The 19087-nt window shown below is 40.8% G+C and overlaps 1 protein-coding gene across 9 annotated transcripts in view; it reads right to left on the reverse strand.

The window, feature by feature from the left end:
- ZFAT (zinc finger and AT-hook domain containing) overlaps positions 1-19087 on the reverse strand; it is a 113867-nt gene that overhangs the window by 74550 nt on the left and 20230 nt on the right. For 2 of the 9 annotated variants that reach the window (XM_085572587.1, XM_085572588.1), the window contains exon 4: positions 1341-18455. The exons of 5 other annotated variants lie outside the window; for them this stretch is intronic. In XM_085572587.1, the coding sequence (XP_085428713.1) occupies positions 1341-1359 (19 nt within the window). In that variant the 5' untranslated portion in view covers positions 1360-18455. The remainder of the gene's footprint in view (positions 1-1340; positions 18456-19087) is intronic. 2 more of the 9 variants (XM_085572586.1, XM_085572585.1) reach the window with 2 other exon arrangements.

Below are 19087 nucleotides of genomic sequence, written 5' to 3' on the forward strand. Positions count from 1 at the left end.
GCCGGGGCGGGGGTCGGGACGGGGACGCTGTGGCGGGGGACACGCGGGTCGGGATGGGGACGCTGTGGCAGGAGAGACGCGGGTCGGGACGGGGATGGTGTGGGAGGGACACGCGGGTCGGGACGGGGACGCTGTGGCGGGGGACACGCGGGTCGGGATGGGGACGGTGTGGCAGGAGAGACGCGGGTCGGGACGGGGACGGTGTGGCAGGAGAGACGCGGGTCGGGATGGGGACGCTGTGGCAGGGACACGCGGGTCGGGATGGGGACGGTGTGGCAGGGACACGCGGGACAGCCGCCATACGCCGCCGTCGTTTCCCCGTGCCCCTCGGAGCACCCGCTGCCCGCCTCAGGACCCCGGGGCTGCACAGCTCAGGCTGGCACAGCCTCGGGTGCCAAAGGCGTTTTAATTCACCACCTGTGGGTAAAATGTGTTTTAATGAGCCTGGTACTTAAGCACTAGTCATAGAATGCACTGGGTGGAAGGGTCTCGTTCAAGCCTCTTTGCCATGGGCAGGGAGACCTTCCTCTAAGCCAGGTTGTTCCGAGCCCCAGTTCCGCCTGGCCTTGAACATTCCCAGGAACATCCTGAGTTTGACTAACTCTCAGGAATCTGCAGTATTGCCACCCTCACGGTGACGGATTTCTTCCTAATTAAACCTATCCTCTGAGGTAAGAGCTGAGATCACGGGGAACCAGGCTGTGTGTCCCTTGTTCTCTGTGTCACCACAGGTAACTCTGGCAGGACTGTCTGAACAAACACACTTGGTGCTTGTGGGCGTGCAAAAGCAAGTGTTTGGAACCAGGGTCATTTGTGTGTAAAAGTCACTTCTCCTTGCTGGTGTCAACTTCTTCCAGCTTTACGCAGAGCTTTGCTCCATCACTTCACCCATTAATGCTTCTCTTACTCAGAATTACTTAGATGAGACAACTCTTACAAAAACATGTTCTTTGCAATTTATGTCAGAGACCTGAGTAGAAGGCAGAAGGGAAAGACCAGACCTTTCCAGAGGCTGTGGTTGCTCCTCTGCAAAATTTTTGTTTCTTTTGACCAAATGCAAATAACAGAGCAATATTATAGCAGAGTCATCACTGGGTGTTCTCATGAGAGGCAACATTGGGAACCTGTCTTTAGCCCACTGCCTTGACCCGCCCTCTTTACTTTCTGGACTCCTTGTGCCCATTTCTGCCCCTCTTCCCGCGGACTGCACACATCTTCTGGAGAACGTTTCATACTTCTTGGAGCAATAAAGATGAAAGCACAGTTCTGCTCAAGCACATACTGCCCATGAAAGGAAAGGACTGTGCTCTTTTTTGGACATGAATAATATTCATCCTTACCTTGGCATTGAAAGAACATTCTCTGGTCCTTAAGTCACTGAGCCTCACTACAGCAAGTGGGGTGGATTGTCCTGCCAAGAAAAGCACTTATCTTCACATAGAACCATTGGCTGAGCATCCACGTGCCACGTGGTTTACTTTTTACATACACATTCTGCATACACTTCTGCTTTGCACAATCACAAGCCTGTTTAAAAGGCTACATTCATAAAGGTTTGTTCTTTACCTAAGACAGCAAATCAGAGTTGGAATTGCTGAGCTTTGCTGCCTGGCATAGTCAAAATGTTTGGGGGAGTGGGGGGACGGCAGGTCTGTCTGTTGGATGTCAGAAAAGAAAGAAATGCTATCGCTCTTGAGGTGCCTGGCCAGGTCATAGAGCTACATCAAGCAAAACTTGCAGCTCTGAATCAGCAATTTCACAGCTTAAATAAAAATACTCTCAAGTTCTTTGAAGTGGCAAAAGCCACTAAAAGCCATATAATTCATCACCAACAGAGTTCAGCTTTACCACACACAAGACAAATCCAGGTACTGGAATCACCAGCATCGATTGTGAGGCCCTCTTGACACAGCAGCGACTCCTGGGGCTGTCCTGTGCAGGACCTGGACATCAAGGATCCTTTTACGGTCCCTTCCAACTCAGGATATTCTGTGATTCTATGAACAGACCTCGTGTCAAGCAGGACCCTGATCCTGGTCTGTTCATCTCATTCTGGCACAGTTTCCTTATTGACAAAACTCAAGGCCCACACCACCCATGTTTTCCTTGTCCCTCCTGCACATCTTCTTGTCTGATCTTTTGTTATTTTTCAGGTCCCAGTGTCAGTTTTCATTCACAGGAATATCTTTCCTGTTTCTCTCAAGTGCTCTTTCCAGATGCTTTCTGCACTTTCTCTCTTACCCCTGACATCTCTCTAGTCACTTGCAGACAAGCTCCTGCACACACACAAGTGTTTATCAAATACAGCTCCCAGTTCCTTCTCTTCAGCCCACTGAGTAGCTCCTCACAGCCTCCATGGCTGGCTGGTATGAGTTGACTTCTGAACCAGCTCTTGTATAATAAAAATAATAACAACAATAATCTCTACCAAGAACTAGGGAATGCAAAGTTCAAATATAGAGCAAGTTCAGTATTGCACAGGGTTTCAGCCTGCATCTGGAGCTGGAATCCATGAACAGAGTGTGGATGCCCTTACTGAGGGCACAGCAGATGCTGACTTCTCCTTTTCCCAGTTACATGGTTTTATTTTCAAATAGGAAAAGCATTTCACTGGAGATGTGTATTCCCAAGTGTGAAAAAAGAGTGCAGCTTGCTTGGCTGTTCCATTAGAGCAGCCAGCCCCACAGAATTAAGGTGATAAAATCAATCAAAAATTAGAATTAGTACTGCTTTGTACAGTTTTCATTTCTATTTGCATAAGCTATTTCTGGGAATCTTTCACATCCCACAGTCATATACTGCATTTGTTCAGAATCTCTGACTCATTCAGTGTTGCTGACGTACCTGACCTAGATATGAATGAAGGCTACACAGCACAGGGCTCATCTGTAACACAAGACTCTGCCTGGTTTGTTACAGAAGCTGGAAAATGTTGAGAGGTAAACATGAGGTTTTATGAAGGAAGATCAGGAACAGATTTTTCTCTTAGTTCATTTATTATATAAAAACAGCATTCATTAATTGCATCTTCCTCCTTTTCTGCTTCCTCACTGTGGCATTTGCAATGTGCTTTGAAAAGCTTTACGTATTTCTATAGTTGAAAATTTTAGCATCTGTGCTTAAATGTGATAATTACTTTTAAATCCCCTTATCCTAGATGACTTACATTGAAGATAACTAGTTAGGGAAACTTTACCCTAAACTTCAGTGTGTCACTTTGCTTTTTTTTTCCCATAAGCATTTCAGAAAGTAAAGTAATTTCTGTTGAAAGAGCAAATCAATAAAAGTCCCATAAGCACCCAAAACAAAATGAGGCAAAGCTCTGTGGAGGGAAGATACAATAACTGGCTGAATGAGGCAGTTGTCCGATGAGAGAAAGCAGTAAATTATGTGACTGTGACCTAAGGATCTGCAACAAAAAACACCAACAGAGAATAAAAACAGACATATACCAACAGCCTTGATTTTGACACTTAATGACCTTCCAGTGTTTGAATTATCAACCTTATTTTTATTATAATACCAATATTTTAAGACAAAAATCCTTTAGCATTTTATGAAGTAGAGTGCATAAAACATTCTAACAAGACAACAGAAATCAGGTATAGGAAGCTAAATATTGCAAGAAACAGTGTAAAATTAATATCTTCAACTTTGTGTGCACTTGCTGTAGAATGGAAGAAGCCCAAAATATCTATCTGGGTTTTTTAATAATTATTCAATACACATACACTCTACTTCATTTGAGTTTCCTGTATTTGCTTGGAAACAATTCCCTGGGCAGTTCCAATGCCTGACAACCCTTTCTGTGAATATCCAGTAATATTGGACCTAAACTTTCCCTGGTGCAACTTGAGGCCTTTTACCTCCTGTCACTTGTTGCTTGGGAGAAGAGGCCAGCTCCCCTCTGATACACCCTCCTTTCAGGTGGCTGTAGAGAGCAATCAAGTGCCCCCAAGCGTCCTTATCTCCAGGCTGAGCACCGCCAGCTGCCTCTGCTGCTCCTCATCAGACCTGTGCTCCAGAGCCTTCCCCAGCTCCACTGCCTGTCTGGGCCCGCTCCTTCACCTCAGTCTCCTTGTAGTGAGGGACCCGGAACTGGACACGGCACTTGAGGTGTGTCCTCACCGTGCCGAGTACAGGGGACAGCCAGTGCCCTGGTCCTGCTGGCCACACTATTGCTGACACAGGAGCCAGGAGGCCAGCAGCCTTCTTTCCCATGTGGGCACACACCGGCTCATGTTTGGCTGCTTGTTGGCCAGCACCCCCAGGGCCTTTCCCACTCAGCAACTCTCCTGGCACTCTGTCTCCAGCCTGGGGCACTGCAGGACCTTGCTGGGACACAAGTGTAGGACCCAGCACTTGGCCTTCTTGAACCTCATACAACTGGTCTGGGTCTGTTGATCCAGCCTGTCTAGATCCCTCTGCAGAACCTTCCTACCCTCCAGCAGCCCTCATTCCCTCTCAGTTTGGTGTCCTTAATGTCCTTTGGTGTACTTTAATGAAGGCACATTTAATCCCCTCATCCAGGTCATCAATAAAGATCCTAATCAGAGCTGGACTGAGTACTGAGCCCTGGGAAACACCACTAGTGACCAGCCACCAAAGGGATCTGTCACCATTCACCACCTCTCTGAGCTCAGCCATTCAGTTTTTTAGCCAGCAAAGAGTGCACCTGCCCAAGCTATAGGAAGCCAGTTTCTCCAGGAGAATGCTGTGGGAAGAGATGTCAAAAGCTTTGCCTGAAGTGCAGGTAGACAACATCTACAGCCTTTCCCTCACCCACTACATCATCACCTGGTCATAGGTCAGGTTGGTCAAGCAGGACCTGCTTGTCAGGACCCCATGCTGGCTGGGACTGAACCCGATTGTTCTTCACGTGGTGACACACACAGTGATTTGCACCATGACTTCCCCTGGCACCACGGTCAGGCTGTAAATCCCCACATCTTCCTGCCAGCCCTTCACGTGGGTGGGTGTTGCATTTGCCAACCTCGCCATCTGGGACCTGCCCAGTTAGCCAGGGCTGCAGGTGAATGATGGAGAGTGGCAGGGCGAGCTCTTCCTCCATTCTGTCATGGCCCTGGGGTGGATCTCATCCGGCCCAATGGACGTGTAGCATTATTTTTAAAATAAAAGGGACCATTGTTTAGTGAGAGCAAGGACTAAACTCTGTAAAGTAATTAAGCAGTTCTTCCTGGGTTTTGTAAACTGTTTTTCCACTAAGGGAAAATTTGAACTATATTTACAGCTGTAGAGGTAATCAACAGTATCCATTTAATATAGATTCTGAGGGAGGACACAGACGAGAGCATTCTCAAAAGCTACACAGGCTTAAGACTTTTTTTAAAGTTGATTAGCACATATATTTTTATCAGATTTTTTATTTTTGCATTGATTTCAAACAGAAAACAATTTGAGCTTATGCTCTACACTTTTGGAAGTTTACTTGAAAATGCAAAGATGAATGCTCAGAAGTTACAGGGAGTTGTTTGGCAACCAGCTTTATGCTTAAGGAAGAAAAGTTACCATTGCCTTCCTGTAAATGCTACATTATTTTTTTTCCACATTATCTGTCTGCAGTAACTGTATCTGCTTGTTATTTTTATCTGCCATGTTTAATGTTGAGTTCTTGTTTAGGACTGCATAATTGCTGTTTTCTTGTTACAGAACATTAACTTTATGCTTCCAGTAACAACTTTATAATGAAAATGCTAATAAAAATGGGGCAGTGCAAACTACACAGTTACAAATCTCTCCAGAGCTTAGTATGAGGCTTATCATAATTCTTGACATCTCAGGATTGTATAGTCTACTGATACTGATTACACTGCACAGTTAATTTAAAAATTATCTCCTGCAGGCCTGAGAGAAAGGCAACTATTATAAATAACTTCAGAAAAATATATACATACTGAAAATGCTTCTAATAAACATTCTGGTTTTCTCAGTGTAGCAATATAGTCATTGCAGGACTCAGAAATACCCTGTATTAATCACATTTCTGCTTGCAGGTTTATACTGTTTAATCCTATTACAACTGTACAGCTTGTTTTTCCTCTGGTAGATGGTGTCAGACTAGCTGGAGACAGCAGCACAGGCTGGAACACTGTGCAGGTTTAAATGGCAGTTTTTCTTGTTCTTTTAAGTACTTTTGGATTGGGGGTTGTTTTCTTACACAGGGACCTATAAGACAAGAAATTACATTAGAAAAATGAAAGTTAAGAAATGCTATTATGTGCTGTTTCTTCAGTCTAGTACAAAATGTGCAGATGGACTCAGAAATGCATGTGAGAAAGCAAACTTTGCCTTAAGCTTTTCAAAATGTAGCACTGTCAAAACAGAAAATTATTTATATTTATGATTATGTATAAAAAGTGCAGCACAATATCCAAACAGCACCCTGATTTCCTTCTCATCACCTTTACCGTAATTCAGGGCAAGAGGAAATATATATACACACCGAATAAAAAAGGTAAATTCATAGTACACATAGAATATTCTCCACACCACTACATGGTACTGAAAAAAGCACAAAGAGAGGTGTATAGGATAGACATCTTTGTTATCATATTTCTGCTGGGAAAGTTGCCACTGCTCTCATGGAACAGGGTGCTATTTATAGGATAGTGGAACAGAGAGGAAAAACAGCACCAATCATGCTGAGTTTGATTTATTAACTCTACAGGAGGAATTTGACAACCATGATATGCCCAAATGATATAAATCTGACAGTTCCTCCATGATTTGTGTGATGGTAATTTGGTTTGACATTGCATCATATGCTTGACTGCAGCAGATTGCTGTACAGTTCTCAATCCTCATCAATTTTCTGCAAGATTATCGTGTCATTAAATACTTACCTTAAGCTCCCTCCCAGGAAAATGAGAACCACCACCACTACCTACTGACATCATTTATCTGGACTTACAGAAATGGAAAAGCATTGGAGACTGTCTCACACAATGTCCTTGGACATGGATTGGATGGATGGATGGATTGGATAAAAACAGGAGGCTTGGAACTAGATGACCTTTAAGGTCCTTTCCAAACCCTTCTGTGATGTCATGATCTGTCTGCCTCTAGCTTCTGGAGGGCCTTAGAAGCATCCAGAATTCCCCAGTGACTATAGAAGGAGGTGGATGGGAACACTGTGACCATATAAACAAGACTCTAAAGGAGAACATTCCTCCTTATGGAAAAAACCTAAGGGATCTGTGCCATATCGATACCACTGATTTGCTCATTAGTCTTTGCATCTTCCACAATTATCACAGCCAGTACTTCCCCCTTTGACATAATAATTAGTGCTGATAGAATGAAAATCCATTAACAGGGAAAAGCTGTAAATACATCCTTTATCAGAGTAATATTGCTTGACTGACAAAACATCCAGTCACCACCTATTTATTCTTTGCTCCTTACAAGGAAGAAAACACATACATTGCACAGTGTTTATGGGCATTTTAACCAACCTCCCCTTCCCCTCTCTCTTACAGAGGAATTTTGAAAGTAGTATAGAGATTACAACATAACATGTTTTAAGGAGCATTTACTGTTTTAGAGTTTTCCTAAAAATCAATAATACTGCTCATCTCATGAATACTCCAGCTACTGAAATGTGATAACAGTACTGAATGGTACAGTCTACAGGCAGTCTGTGTAAGAGAAGGTGACTTCACTTCTCTAAATACCATTTACTAGGATTGACAGAGGCTCCAGTTATACTCCTTAATTGGAATAAGCTGTTTGAATTTCTTATTTTATTACTCCTCCAGTATAAGCTCTCATCTTCAGGTTTCATTGGGCAGTGTCTCAAACCCAAACAACTCTGTATTCTGTCTGGCATTGTTCTCTTGGCCATGCTACAAGGTTTTTCCTCATTCAAGAGCGATTTATTATTCTTTTCCCTTCCTCCTTCATAAAACCATGCTGAGGGTGCTTAATTTGTAACTCTGCTGCTCTAATGAGATAATTGTTCAAATTGGAGGGTACAAGCAAATAAATTTTGTAGCTTGCACACCTGAATACTCTATTTTTGGAGCTTTCTTCAGTCATTTTCTGTGTTAACAATGAGTGGAAGTTTAAGCATTAAAGGTTTAGCTAGACTTCTTTCTGCTTCACTTCTCTTTCTCTGGAAGAACAGCACAGTTGCATAACGCGTGAAGTACAGTCCCTAAAAACCATCTGCTCAGTCTCCTTTCATTAGTACAACCATGGCAAGGGTTTGGGTTTGGTTATTTTTGTAACACAGACTCCACTACTTAAACATCCAATAAAACTATATGAGTTCTGCTTTTATGTTCGTACAAGGAAACTCTGCTGAGAAATTACCCATCCCTGTTATAGCTCAGCCATCAATTTTGCAAAACTCATTTATGATTAAACCCATGCATGTATTGTGGACACTTCATGTGTTTTATGACAGTTTACATTTGCTCATATTTATTATCTTCTGATATATTCTGAACCATAACTAAAGCCTGATTATAATCTCATTCATATTAATGACAGTCAGAAAATAAACCACCTTAGAAATCAGTAAAGTCACTCAGATGTTGTGGAATTTTATGGAGTCAGAATCTGGCTTTCAGTCACAACAATTTTAGATAGATTACATGGTCCCACATCAGCAGCACTACTTTGCCATAAAAACAAACACCAAATGCAATTAACAGATGTGAGTTGTCATTGAGATCAAGCCTTTGGAAGTTGTTACTTCAGTGTGACCTCACCTATTTTTCTAGCAGAAATGCTGCAGCTCAAACAAAAATTCAGGGAAGTTTGGTATTCTAGGATTTCCTAATATCCCATCTAGACACACTGGAGGACATCCAGCCAAGGACCAGAAGAACCTTGACATCCCTTGTGGTTCCCATGCATGCAGGCCATGTCTGCAAGAGCTCCAGAACCAGTTGCCAGTGAATGGTCAGAGCCTGGCACATTGCAATGCTCCACGTCACACAGCAGCACACAGAGATGTTTAATTAAAATGGCATCTACATTAAAAAGGATGTTTCCGATGAAAGGAATTGCAGCCTTCATTCTGCATCCCACAATATTAACTACTGCCTTATCAGTTGAAGTATTAATAAGCAAACATTCTCATTCGCATTGCCCTGTGAAAAAATTCTCTAGATCTTGATTGTTCTTACACTACTATATATATATATATATATATATATATATATAAATAAAAATATATATATATAGTATATATATATACATATATACACACATATATGTATATATATGTATGTATATAGGAAGGAGAAGCGGGGGGAGCTGCAAGGTGCCCAGTGCGTGGGAGTTGCTGGATGTCCAGGCATCGAGCCATCCTGGGAGTTCGGACTTTTAACCCTTCCTTGAGAAATGAAAGCTTGTGAATTTTTCCTTCCCCTCCTCGGTTTGAAAGAGAAGAAGAGGGACACCTTGGACCCTGGGATGTTAGAAGAAGGAATTCTAGATGGGAGGGGGACAAGGAGTGGCTTTTGGCTGGACTTTTCCGTGTTAGCCACAACCTGAACCAATCTTCTCCTTCAAGAGGGACTGCGTTTTGGGAGGATGCCAGTGAGTCAAGAGACCTGCTTCAGCTGGGAAAAGACAAAAGTGGAGTGAGCAGAGAAAAAGGTTAGGGGGTTTGTGGTGGCACCCCCTGTACTGGAAAGGAAAGAGAAGAGAAGAAGATCTCTGTTCTTGAGCCCTCGGCCCCAGGGGAAAATGGGGGGGACTGTGGTCCCAAACAATGAAAAACTGAACTGTTGTTTTCTCCCCTCTTGGCAGGGCATCCTTGAAAGGAAAAATCCTAAAGGCAGTCTGACCATCCATGCATTAGTGGTGAGAGCACTGTGCATGGAAAGGAGAAGGGTCACCATGGCAAACTTTTTCTCCAGGCGGTGCCATGTGTGACATGGAAACACAGGATGTGGAGCTGTGTTTCTCGAGGGGTCTGTGGCACAGGAGAGACTCTGTTCCCTTGATGGACTGAGTATCGATTGCTTGGAGGGTGGAAACCTGATTGGGGTCCAGATTGTGTCTCACTGTGGTTTGTTGGAGTTGGGTGGTGGGGGGAGGAATGCTTTGCAAGGTTTTCATTTGATCTTTGTGGGTTTTTTTCCCTTTTTTTCCTTTCTTTTTTTTCCTTTTGTAGTAGTAGCTTAATAAAGTTTTTTTTTCCTTGTTATTAAGCTTAGGCCTGCTTTGCTCTGTTCTAGATTCCACTTCACAGCATTCAAGGGAGGGATCACATTTTCATGGGGGCACTGGCATTGTGCCAGTGTCAAACCATGACACCATGAAAGATCATCCAGTATTAGTTAAATATTTATTTTCTCTACTAAGCATATGAAGTGGCTAAATTTTCCATTTCCTGAATTAATTCACTGATTCCAAGTAAGAGAAAACTTTATATAGCAACAAGTCAAAAAAAGTTCAGAAAGGAGAAATCTGGGAATTTTGTGTTTCAAAAACCTACAAAACACCTATTTAGTTGACCAAGAAGCATCATAGCATAAAGAATATAGATAGAAGAAATTCCTCACAACTTCTTAACTTAGTTTTCACGATGTTTTCTAATGTGAGGATGCCTGAGCTGAACACAGATATAAATACATTTACTAGTGAGAGATGTAACATCACTGTTGAAATTCCTGCAGAATAGAAAAAACCAACATACACACTAGTGCTTCTGATCTGAGAACTCTATGAAAATTATCTTCCCTCTCCTTTGCCCCTCAAAGATCCCATCTCTTGAGAAGACAGAGTTTGCTTCTTGCTTTCCTGCCTCTATCCTATAACACCAGCTTTTTTCTAAGACCAATTTAAGCAGGAAGGGGCTGGGGATATTTGTTTCATAGCAGAAGCCAGATTTCATTAACACATCTCTGAAGGTACAAAGTTTGTGTCTCCAGCTGACAGAGACAGACCAATGTCAACCCCTTGGTGTGGGATGCATCCAAGAAGTGCCTCTGCCTGGAGAGGCAGAGTAGCTGTGACAGTGGAAATTCTGGGTGTGTTATGTCTCCATTACAGGCAGGAAGCAGCCCACAGTAACTATGGCAGGCAGTTCATAGGATGAACAAGACTTCATGTGGAACATCACACACAGTTAAAAAGCTTCTGTGGACTGCCAGCACTGGACTGTGATCCAGGTTACAGATTTGATATCTTATAAATGCCTTAGAATGTATGAAACATGTCCAGAATAAGAAATGGTTAATAGATCTCATTTTCCACTAGATGGTAGTTAGTAAATTCAACTAATTTAATAATATGTGGGGAAATGTGTTTATTGAAAAAATACATTAAGCTATGCACTTAATGTATATGCTTTCAGCATGTTTTCCATAGCCTTAAGTAAACAGAGCTCAGTTCACAAAGCATCTTTTATCCCTGCCGCTTCCCTTTTTCCTGTCAGACAAAGATAAGGCTTCTGTGAAGCTTGGAAAAATAATTTTTCACTTTATTAAAATAGCAGATTTTTCAGATAAACCATATTGTTTACAGTAAATGATTTCCCTGCTGAGACAGTGATGTTATCAGACAGCAAACAATTCTGACTGACATAAACTGCATTTCCTTAATTCTGTTTCCAAGGCCCCTGTACTGTTCCATGGATCAGGCTTTACTTGGCTCCAGAAGTGGACAAGTGGAGATCTTCTGCTTCTTAACAGAAATAGAAAACCCAAAGCCAGAGAAGACCCTCATGTTTTAAGTTCAAGTCTTAAGCAGTTTCAACTTTGTCTGCACTCTCCCCAGACACAAAGCCTCTATAAAACATGAATTAAGCTGGTCAGAACTGGCATAGCTGGTTAAAAGGAAGTGAGCTGAATTTTGGAAGAGTCTTAGTAAACACAACAGACAAGTAAAGCAAATATCAATAAACATATATTTAAATATTTGTATTTTTAGAAGAAGACAAATACAGGAAGAATAAAACATATGAATAAATATATTTTCCAAATTTCTGTGAAAAAATTCACATTGGCTATGCCTCTGTGTTTTTCAAGAGAAATTTAATTTTTAAGTGACTTACCATTGATACCATATCTATCAAAAACTTCCAGACAATCTTATAAATCATTCACACTCTATCTTTGCCCAAGATATTTATCCAATTTTGATTTAGGCCATCACTGGCACCATGGAATTATCAGAGTTTGCCTAAAAAGCACCAACAGAATGGAAGAAAAATGTGAACTACACTATTTAAAATAGTTTCAAATTCTGCAGGGTTATTTTATGCTTGGAATCCTTGGACACATTTTCTAGAAGTTTAGTTTTAGTTTAACACAAACCAGAATTGCCAAACATTACCTCAACAAGGAGGAACAGTACCAAAATCAGTGTCTGATTCTCAAATGAGGATTTTCACAAAATGGAAAACAAGTCAGCACTCACAACACTCACAAGTGCAGTCAAGCCCATGGAAGGATGCTCACAGGCACAGTACTCATTCCCCTATCAAATCCTCACTGAAAAAAAAAACAAAAACAAAAAACCCATTCTTCCCCCTGCCAAATACTTGTCTTGACACTCTTCAGTGAGTGTGTTTCCTCCCTTAGGAGAAGCCAAACTATTTGAAATCATTTGATACAGTATCATTAAAACCTACTCTACTGCCTTTGTAACCAAGGAGTAGCTAAATAAAATCCAGAAACCTGGAACCACACCTTTTAACTCTTGAAAAACCTAACTATGCAAATACTTACATTAATTATAGCTTCAACAGGCTCATTGGTTTACTACATTTGCATTTTACTCCTAGTGAGTTTTCAAGCACTACATCAAAAGCAGTCAGAACTGTTCTTTAATAAAACAACAGGAAGTGTCTAGTTGGATACTTGAGTTTCTGAAGCATGAATTCTACATTTCAAATGCATTTTAAAAAAAGATAAACCTGCTGAAATACCAAATATGCCTTCACATTTCATCTGCTTGGTCCGTGCTACCAAGGAAATTAGCTCCACATAGAGGCACTGGCTGAAAACATGAATCTCAGACATTTTGGCTGGCAGCAACTGTTGATTTGAGGATTCCTTCTTGCCACCAAACTTTTTTTTTGTCACTGTACTATTGCGTGGGTCCATGAGCTTGTGCTGCACACAGTACACCAAGCGAGGACATGGATCCAGTCTGAGGAAGGACAGCGACAGCATTTCACTGCTCCCCATGAGACCAGAGAGCTGTGCTAGGTACAGAGCGTGCTCCTTCCTGTGACAAGGGCAGAAATCACAGTGGGATGGCTCAAGAGTGTGCATCAGCATTCACCGCATAACAAGTGACAGCAAAGCTGCAAGATGTCACAGCCTGACAGGGATATCCTTCCATCTTGGCACTTTCCTTCTGCTTCAGCACAGCTGTCAAAACCAGCATTCCCAGAGCAGGACAACCCACAGCAGGATGGGGGAAGCAAAGACACCAGAACTTGAGCAAAGTTCTCTCAGGTAGTCAGGGACACCACAAGGCGCCTGATTCTGGGAAATGGAATAGAATAGACAGACATGCAGATTCTTTCTGGAGATAAGTTTCCATGTTTTTAATTACATCATCTCTCCTGAGGAGGAGAGCTTGCCTCCCTCATTCTTCCCAGCTGGAGATATTTGTTTTGCACCAGTTAAACAGACGCACTGAATAAAAATCTAGAAGAACAGTTTTGTACATGCAGAAGTGCACACATAGCCAACACATGGTTGAACTGCAGTGTTCACACAGACACGGGTGATCTTCAGATACAGGATTTGATATTATCTCTTCCATGCACTATCCTCCAGTGCCATATATTACATAACACCTGCCCACAAGGATTTCTATGATCTATTAAAAAGACCTCTTCAGTTTGTAAGCAAAAATAGAAGCACAACAAAATGTTCAATTATAGCAAAATGGGGCTCGTGTGTGTGAATTTAAATGAGGACAAATCCTCTTACTGATTTTTATAATATATTTGGCTTCATAAATAAAAAATATTAGATTTTAGAGTCTGAGTCTTTCAAATATTAACAAGGATACCAGATTGTAAAAGCAATTCTCAAGAAGCCTGTTTATCCTTTATGAAGATGAGGAATTCCATGTACCCCATTCTTCCATTTGAATAAAAATATTTAAGTTCTTTCTTTAAATTTTTTGGTACCTAAGAAAGCCCAAATGCTGAAGCCATACTTCATTTAACAACACACCCATAGCAGAATCATCAGTGATTCTAAGACAAGATAGAAGAAGAGCTACTAGGAAAATAAGAGATGCTTGACTTCTTTTTTCTCCTATGCAGATTTCCCCTATCAAAGATATTTATCATTTTTTAAGATAAAAGGGCAACAGAAATTGTGTAAAGTTTAGTTATTTTACTACTTTAATGATCTCTTGGTTTGGGAATTGATTTTACAGTACCCTGTAAATCCATTCCTCCTTTGACAATGATCAAGTAGATAATAAGCAATAAATCACTGCTGCAACTGAGAACTGAACATTCAAGATAAGGTTTTAGATTACTTCTGCCATCCGGGTATGAGACAGTGCTTTTCAAGCAAAGATATATTGTCACAGTTTATTTGCAATTAGAAAGATATGGATCCCATCAGTTAAAGCCTGTTTCCCAACAAACATGTAGGCCTTTATACAGCCAGAATCATAATTTCAGCACGAAGAGATTTCTAGAAATACATACTGCTTCCATAGAAATTAGTGCTTACAATACTAAATACTACTGAAAAATAGGATTCCCTCCTTGCCAATGCCACTTGGTCATTGAGGAAAGCTGCCTTTCCAAACCAGTTGAATAAACACCCAACCTCCAGCCCCACCACTTATTACAGCTGAGTGTAGGATGTTTACAGGAACTAAAAATTAGCTGAACTATATAAATACAGGAGTGCCTTTCAGGATATCAAAAAATAAATCTGCACAGACATACTCTGGTGTATTTGCACCACTCATACAGTACATGCAACTCTTATTAACTAACATTATTAAGTCAATCCATGCATTTTAACATTTAATCTTCTGAATATCAGAACACAGTAATGTCCATGTACAGTCCCTGATGTGGTAGAGATCCAAAAGCAAGAATGTTTCTCTCTCACAGCCCCTGTAGAAGAGCATGCTATTGCACTTCTAAGCCAAGGTCCTTGATGTTCAGTACAGGCACCTTCCAGAAATCCCAATTTTTAAAACTGAAAGTCAACTCTAAAATATGGATGGGAGATAAATGGGGTAGGACAAACTGAGAGTCCTCAAAAATGTCCATCTCAAATTCTTTGCAAAAACAACCCTTTGTTTATATTTCCACAGTTTCCTCAGTGTGCTAAATTTTACAGCACTTCTTGCAACATTTGTACATCCTATTCTTATGTTTTTAAAATTATTCCCATTTCTTATCTAGAACTTTTTTAAGGCACTTCTACCATTTCAATTATTTTCACCTCCAGTTTCAACTACTCAAATACAAGACATTTTACTAGCAGAAGAGCAAAACACTCCTCAGCCTCAGCATCTTAACTTGTCTTTTGTAGGTGTGTTTAATTTGATGTCCAGTCTTGAACAAACAAGACCCTAGGAGTGCAGGAAGATAAAATTTTGATGAACTCAGTCAAGAGGTCGAGCCTCAGCCTTCTCCAAGTTCTTCTCTGAACAGGTGTTTGCAGCTTTACTGGGTAAAAGGAACCACAGATGCAGATTATTTCATGCATAGAGGGGGGAAGCCCTCCAAATATTTTAACAGTTGTTCTTTGTATGAAGGAAAAGATGAGCTCAAGCAATTCTGCTGAAGGCAGCTGTGAGTTCCAAGCAAGGAAAGACAGCACACAAGCAGGCCAGTGCAAAGTGACCAAGGACTTTGGGGTATTGCTCACAAGTGGCCACAAAACGTGCTCAGAAGAATACCACAGGCAAGCCAAACACTGGACTTCACAGACACTCCACTTACTCAGCAAGGGTCAACCTTGGTATTGATCACAAGCTTTTATTACCAAAGGCAGCTGTACCTTGCACCTGCACATAGAGCTAATGCCAGCCACCAAAAGCAGTGCTGTGTGGCCAGTGTCACTCTGGATCCCCAGCCTGATTTTCGTTCAGGTATTTCCCTCTGCTGCAAAACACCAGGAACTGATCCATGTCACACATCATTGGCTTCACATGAACAAGATGAGGTAATTTGCTTGCTGAGCATCAGTGTAAAATCTGCCTCTTCTGTTCCCAAACTTCCCTTGCTGTGTTTGTGAGCCTGTCTTGCCCAATTCTGCAAGAGTTGCTTCAACTCCGCATCCCTACCAGAACTACACAGCTGCCAGGCCAAATCCCCATCATCCCTCCCCAGCTATCCAGTACTGCAAAGTTCACCTGGGATCATGGCATAAATATGCATTTGGGCAACACTACAAGACCCACCTTCTTCAGCTGCAAACAACAGCCATGTTTAAGACATGTTAAAATGTTAGGACTTGGTATTTCATGACCAGAGAAAGCAGATACTTTCATTTCATTCAAACACTTGGCAAAAAAAAAAAAAAAAAAACCTCAAACAAAAATACAGTGTGGATTAAACAATTTATTTATTTATTGCAGTTACAAACCACTTCAAATTATTTTCATGTGCTGACATGTGACAGCTGTGTTTGAGTACATGAATTAGACACCAGTACTATATGAAGGTATGCAAAAGTTCAAGTTCACAAGACTGGGCTGACAAATTGCACATGAACAAGGCTTATTAAAAAAAAAAAGCAGCTCTTACGTGGCATGTGGAATGCTAAGACAGCATTAACCAAAATGAACACCATATAAATTATAATACATTTACTTTGAACTAGTTTGTTAACAAAAACCATTTCCTTTCTTCTAAGTCCAAATACTGTCTAGAACTAGGAAATGCTAAATGTTTACAGCAAAGAAAGCTTGGAAAACAATTACCAGCATTTTTTTTAAGGCTTCAAGCTCTGTAGCTTCTGCATCAAAGTCCTTTTTATAAATATACAGACAGGATTTATCAAACCAAGTAAGACTGTTGTTTTTAAAACTATTTTAACTGAGGTTGTATTAGGTGTGCAAGTTGCTTAAAAAATCTTCAAAGAGGTGCTAGCAATGAATTAGATCAATAAATAAGTTTACAACCTTCTATCACGACACATATTCCTGTATCACCAGACAGGACACAGGGTAAGGAACAAAGTGGTTACAGCAATGGGACCATCACAGAATAATGGCTGTCCTTGGTTCACCATTCGTAATCCACTAACCATCTTTCCAATGCTTTTTAGTCCACCTTTCCCAGGACTAAGAAATCCTCCTAGTTTTAATTCTGATAAGGAGAAAATAGTTTCCTTTTTAAAAATACCTGTATTTTTGGTCATAATCATCATTTACAGAACCACTATAGTGAAGCTAAACAAATAAATACCTAGGTTTGGTATACTGACATTTAAATTCAACAAAGTATTTCATTTAAGTGTTAGGGAATAAAAAAATAATATCTGGGGGAGGGAGAACAGAGAGCTAGATTATTGCAAGAATATTTTTATATTTTTTCTACCAACAGCAGTTACTCTCATTGGCTATCCCTTTAAAAACAGAAGACTAGAGTGAAACAAAGGAAAGAAATCCCAGTCAAGATCCAGGCGACAACATGTGCAGATCCCACTGGAGAGAAGAGGAAAGCTGAAGCTGATGACATGACTGTTTTAAGTTGCTCAGGAACTGAACCAGTTCTTCTGAAGAATACTTTCATATTCCTCCTGAAGGAATACTTTCGAAAGCTGTTATTTCCACGAAAAGCAAACCATGGTGGGGTCAGCACAAACCACACCACAGACAAGGCCATACACTGTGGATTGGGATAACAGCAAAAACAGACCGGGTGATATGTTTTTAACCTTTATTTTGGTCTTGGGTTATGCCCAGCTAACAATTAGGAGCACAACCTTCTCACAAGGAGACTCAGAATACAGAATTCCAGAGAAAACAAAAAGCAAGGCACAGCAGATATGAGGCCTGGTAAGTATTGGATATCATTGATAACAACTTTTCCTCACAGCCCTAAGTAACAGAAGCTGCTAAAACAGACCATTGATAAAGCAATGAAGAGTTCATGGGTAACTGCAGAAGTTCACTACCACTTGTCATTCCCAGAAAGCCTAATCCTGTAGTTTGTAACACAAAGCAGCCAAGAGCTCAGCTTTGAGAAACCTGATCTCCATCTCAGATCAGATTTCAGATCACACCTACCAGCCCAGGTAATTCACAGGGAGGCAATTCATCTCTGTCTGTAGAAACACGGCTTGACAAATATAAATGCACGTATGTATTCATAACAGCTTCTCCTTCTGCTGTTGTCCAAGCATAGCCAGGTGCAGCAAACATCTGACTGAAAGCTGGAGCAGGTACAGCTTCCAGTCGGGGATGTTTACAGCAACAGACTACGATACATCACTGCAAGGGCCTTGGTGCAGAGCAGCTGGTCACCTCTAGGAGAGGGAAATAAAAAAAGAAAGGATTTAAGACTAGCTTCTGTAGCATTCCCACCAATTACTGTGCAGCTAATATTTAAGAAAACATGGTTTTATATTCAGTAGCAAAAATAGTTTTAGATTCATACCAACTTACGTTAACATTTCTAAATGTAGCAACTAGATGAAAAATTCTCAATTTCAATATACATTTTGAGACGTCTCCAGGTTCAAATATATTCATTCTTATTTATATATTACTTATTTGTTTATAAATATCTATTTAATTTATATATTTAAAATAGACATAAAATAATTCTTATTTTAAAGATACATTGACTTTACTTCCCTATAGGCTCATTCCAGGAGCTCTCAAAAACAGACTTCCGCTTTGAACTTTCCCATGAATTTTGAAAATGGCTATTCCTTCATGAACATTTATGGTTTTAAATACAGCTCTATGCAAAATTAAAGACAGAAACAATAACAAGCCATGTTCTTAATGAAGAAATATCAGAAACAGAAGCTAGACAGAATTCTGAAAATATTCACTCTCAAGGTCAGAATCCTGCCTGATCAGTTTAAAGCTATATTACAAGCAAGTGATTAAAATAAACCCAAACCAAACCTACTCTCTTTGGGTAAGCATT

The sequence above is a fragment of the Lonchura striata genome, chromosome 2 (assembly GCF_050655825.1).
Source record: "Lonchura striata isolate lonStrDom1 chromosome 2, ASM5065582v1, whole genome shotgun sequence".
In the NCBI taxonomy this organism is placed as follows: Eukaryota; Metazoa; Chordata; class Aves; order Passeriformes; family Estrildidae; genus Lonchura; species Lonchura striata.